Raw genomic sequence first — 5,205 nt, 5'->3', positions numbered from 1 at the left:
GACAAGAGGACAGAGGGCTATAAATATAGCTTCACGTACAAGAAAAACATCGGCAGGGTCACATTCCTTTATGTGTGGGTGTGTCAGAAATGTTGTGTTCAACGCTACTACGTTTCGGTTTAAATAAAGGTTCTGTCGGGGCTGAACGGGCCCCAGGGGGTTTGAACTATTGCCAGTGAATGCACAGGTGTTGTTTTCGTCTGTCCTATCACTGGCGGCGAGAAGAAGTCATCATCATAGGTCATCATAGGCTTCTTCCGACATCAACCTGTGAGGCGTGTCTCGGTTGGCTACGGGCGGTCACGAGACTGGTGACATCACGTAGGTGTTAAAACCGGCTGTATGAAGAAGTCCCAGCAGTTCCGACTCCGACAGACAGACAGACAGACAGACGGACAGGGCGAGCCACACCTGAGGACACTAGTTATCTTCTGCAGTTATGGCTCCGCAGACGCGATGGTTTCACCTGTTCCTCCTTTTGTGCTGCGTGCGGAGCTTCCAGTGTATGACAACGATAGGTAAAGAGATATCTTTTTATTTCTCTTTATCTCTGTTGTTTTTGTTGTCTTAAAACATTAAAGTCAGACAAGATTATAGGATCCAAAAAGCGCTTTACTGAACTACATACGTCGAGTATAGGCCATGTTTGTTTGATGTGTTGGTCCTGATTGCCTTCATGTACTGTGTTAGTCTGTCAGAAGTAGTTTGATAACACTAAATGATTAAGATTAATGTAAAGTGAGTCGCTGTCATTCAGATGGTTTAAAGTCCAAGTGTGTAACTAAGTACATGTAGCCTACGTATCTTACTTAGCCTACACGTTAGAGGTACATTTGATCTAACTTTATACTTGTATTCCACCACATCTCAGAGGTAAATATTGTACTTTTGACTTCATTACATTTGTCTGACAGCTTTTAGTTACTTTTCAGATGACCTTTTTTCACCCCCTCTCTGTCTGGGGGAAACCAGTATCTCCGGTTGTGTTTATGTTGAATGTTTGTGATGAAGTGTTCCTTTATGTGTTGAGAAAATTCTCCTACTTCCTAAAGCTAAATAACGTCTTTATGGATCATCTGCATCATCAAAAACCTGAAAGCAGGGCTGTTTTTCTGACGCCATGATACGTGATTCTCACAGGACAGCAAGGCTACAAACCTATTCTCATATGGTGCAATGCTGTAGATTCAGGTTTGGGTCAGATTACTTTGAAATGTAATCCATTACTGATTACAAATTACATGGCAATTTTTGTAATCAGTAATGTAATCAGTTGGATTACCCAAAACATGTAATGTAATCTGATTACTTTAGGATTACTCTTAGATCACTTCAGCAAATCTGCACCTTAAGTAAAAGACACCGCCACAGAATTGATCAATGAATTCTCATTTTATTTTTCTCTTTATTATTTCATTACATCTAAGAAATCTTTTTGCTCTCATTAAAGCATTCCTGTATGAACTAACTAAAAACTTTATTAACTAAAGACGTTATATTTATTACTGAGTACTTTCTGTACTCTGAACATATCAGTTTCTCAGTACATATCCTCATATCAATCTGTTTAACTCTTTTCTCACATCATACTGAATGTTTAAAACTAAAAACATTCCTAAAACATTTTTCTATCTTTTCTCATATTTCTCTCTCTGAACATTTCTCATAACTTGAATGAATGAATCCTAGGATAACGTTAAGATATATATATATATATATATATATATATATATATATATATAAATAAATATAAAATCCAATATACCATTATGAGTGGTCGACATAACGTTTAGCCTAACCATTGCTACCATGATCAATACTGATTTGGCAAATGCAAATTGAACCTTCACTAAATGGTGAAATAGGTGAAACCATTAGTTTATCATCATTGGACCACCTGATGGCTAGCAATGTTTGTTTGAAGAATGCTGAGCATGTTCCTGTAATGTTAATGCTAACGTTCAACTTCCCTCCATGTGTTTCTTCAGATTTGAAGTAGATGTTAGCGCCGTTGATAATACTTGCACTTTTGCTTTGCACAACTTGCACACAACATACACATTATTATTATTATTATTATTATTTATTTTTTTTATTATAATTTTGTCTTTAAATCAAAGTTGTGGCGATATCGCCAACTAAATGCATTTTTCCCAACTGAAACGGGTCTGTTTTTCGACGTTGACGGCTCCTCCATCTTGAGTTTTGATTTTGAAACATTTTTTTGTCAAGAAACTACACAGGCAATTGGATGATAGTGACATCTATGGGACAAACTGCTTGTCAAATTAAAACATAGTTAGGCTATCATAAAAACGTTGCATTGTTTGCATGATAAAATGTAATCGGGTAGGCTAATCCTCAACAATGTAACTGTAATCTGATTACACATTTTTTCATTATCTGGGCTGATTATAGTTACTTGAATTTTGTAATCTGATTACGTAATCCAGATTACATGTAATCCGTTACTACCCAACCCTGTGTAGATTACACTACCCAACAGCATATTTAGGAGTTACGAGCCTAGTTTAATCATCCACAGCATTGAGTTTCACATGTAGGATCAATTTGTATCATGCGTCCATACTTCTCCAAATTTGCTCCTTCTGTTCCTGTTTGTTGCGTCAAACTTGTTAGAGATACTGTACGTAATTCTCACAGCAAGGCTACAAACCTATGATGTTCATGTTCTCATAGAATATGATGCAGTGCTGTAGATTACATGACCCAACAGCATATTTAGGAGTTAAAATGAGCATAACTGAATCATCCACAGCAGTGAGTTTCACATGTAGGTCAGTTTGTATCATGGCCACCCAGCGTCTTTCTGTTCCTGTTCGTTGCGTCAAATATGTAGTGGCTGGCAGATATCAAGAAAATATGTTTTGAAGAAGAATCTTGTAGCCGGAGATGGGTTATTTAAGATCTCTTTATTAGCACAAGAGAAATGAGACAATTCTTTCTGCAGAAAAGGCTCCCTTCAGCTGTTTTTTTATACTACCTAACACATGGTTACCACGAGACATCCAAACACTCCCAATAAGGTCAGTCATCCCCCTACTGTCCACCATACCTGATCCATCACAGACTCGCCATCCCCCACAGACGTTAAGAACGGCACATGCACCAAAAAGCAAGTCAAAGACAGGTTACGTAAATCCCGAGTCCTCAGAGTCATGAGACCAGAGTCGAGAAGAGTTTATACAGAAAAATAGGAAAGACAGATTAACATAGGTCACAAATAGTAGGTTGAAGTACTAGATTAATACAGGAATGTGAAGAGATAAAACCGAAGTCATTCACCTGTTTAAACTGTGAACCTGTTGCACTTCTGCTTTTCATATGTTTTCATGTCATTATTTGACTCAGAGAACAGAGGCCTCACTGGTACAGAGAAAGCCGAAGGGGTGTGGCTCAACGCCCAAGTCAGTCAAGTGTTGACCAGCCGTCTAACAACCGTCTTCATCCCAATCGTCTACATCATCGTGTTTGTTGTGGGACTGCCCACCAACGCCATGGCAATCTGGGTGTTCCTCTTCAGGACCAAGAAAAGACACCCGTCGTCCATCTACATGGCCAACCTGGCTCTGGCTGACCTGCTGTTTGTCATCTGGATCCCCTTAAAGATAGCGTACCACTTCAACGGCAACAACTGGATCTACGGGGAGGGCTTGTGCAAAGTGCTGGTGGCGTTTTTCTACGGCAACATGTACTGCTCCATCTCCTTCATCACCTGTATAAGTGTTCAGCGTTACTGGGCCGTGGTCCACCCGCTGTCCCATCAGCAGAAAGACAACCGTGTAGCTGTCGCCGTCTCCGTCACGGTCTGGGTGGTGGTCTGGCTCCTCACCATCCCGCTCTACCTGTATGAACAAGAGGTCCGGGTCCCGAACCTCGACATCCAAACCTGCCACGATGTCACCAGGCCCAGTCAGAAGGAAATAGCTGCGGGCTACTTCCTGACAATGGGAATTGTGGGATTTGTTGTGCCCACCGTCGTGTGCATCATATCCTACGTCCTCATGCTCAAGTCTCTCAGGAACAGCATGGCGGACCCCGACATCGCCAAGAGGCGACGAAAAGCCGTGGTCCTGATCATCACCGTGCTGGTGATGTTTTTGGTGTGCTTCACCCCCAGTAATATCATGCTGCTGGTGCACTACGTCCTCCTGTTGGTTGGGGCCAACAACAACCTGTACGGATTTTATATCACCACCCTGTGTTTGGCGAGTCTCAACAGCTGCTTCGACCCCTTTGTTTACTACTTCATCTCCGAGGACTTCAGGGACCATGTGAAGAACACGTTCCTGTGCAGGAGTGAGAGGACAGTGGAGAGGATGAGGGTCTCCTTCAGCGCTCTCAAGTTCTCCAAGAAGAGCAACACGTATACGTCTGATTCAGGGAACACTCGGAGCACTGAGTGCTAGTGCATTTTTGGTTTTTAGGTTAGTCATCATTAAACTCCCCCTAAAATAACTTATTTCGTCTCTGGGAACTTTGGGGAGTCATCTGTGCTAAATACCTCCGAAAAGCTTTAAGCTGTCTAAGTTACTGCTTTTTTTTAAAGACATTTTGTATGCATCCTTGACAATTAGGGCTGCACGATATGAGGAAAATATCTAATTGCAATTATTTTGACTGATATTGCGATTGAGATACGATTCACGATATTGGAAGGAATGATCGATTTTGTATCATTATTCTCATTTTCATTGAAAGTTATTAACATTGAAAGAAATTAAAATGATTTATAGTGTGATTTTTGCGAGGATCTGTACCAAACTAAGATTTTTTTTTTTCTTTAGTCTGTAGGATACGATTTTTAGGCTAGGATGTCTCTGCAGCACCACAATACTTAATTCAGAATGGTTTGACACATTTTGCCTTTAACAAATATTGCTCCCCCCTGCGATTTGGATATTGCACTAGTCCATATTGCGATTTCGATAAAATTGCAAATAATTGTGCAGCCCTATTGACAATTCAACTGATATTGAATGCACTTATTATTCTGTTCCATTTGATTTATTGTGGAACATAAATGATTGTACTTTGGTCCTGTTTTAATGTGTCCGATCTTTTAGTCCATGCTGTTATTTTATTGAGATGAATCATTTTCAGTTTTCTGATGTGCTTGCCAGACCCAACATTTAGCATGTTGAGTGACTCATGATACAAGCTAGATAATATTTATTTTGTTCA

General features: G+C 40.2%; 1 protein-coding gene across 1 annotated transcript; it reads left to right on the top strand.

The window, feature by feature from the left end:
* Positions 1-293: 293 nt before the first annotated feature.
* LOC114571025 (proteinase-activated receptor 2) lies at positions 294-4,625 on the top strand. Its single transcript, XM_028601787.1, has 2 exons — positions 294-518; positions 3,373-4,625. Exons 1-2 carry the CDS (start codon positions 440-442, stop codon positions 4,428-4,430), a joined length of 1,137 nt encoding a protein of 378 aa, XP_028457588.1. The 5' UTR covers positions 294-439; the 3' UTR covers positions 4,431-4,625.
* The last annotated feature ends 580 nt before the right edge of the window (positions 4,626-5,205 follow it).

This window comes from Perca flavescens, chromosome 16 (genome assembly GCF_004354835.1).
Source record: "Perca flavescens isolate YP-PL-M2 chromosome 16, PFLA_1.0, whole genome shotgun sequence".
NCBI classification, from domain to species: Eukaryota; Metazoa; Chordata; class Actinopteri; order Perciformes; family Percidae; genus Perca; species Perca flavescens.
The sequence above is the reverse complement of the archived record's forward strand: the minus strand, read 5'-3'. Positions and strand labels throughout refer to the sequence as shown.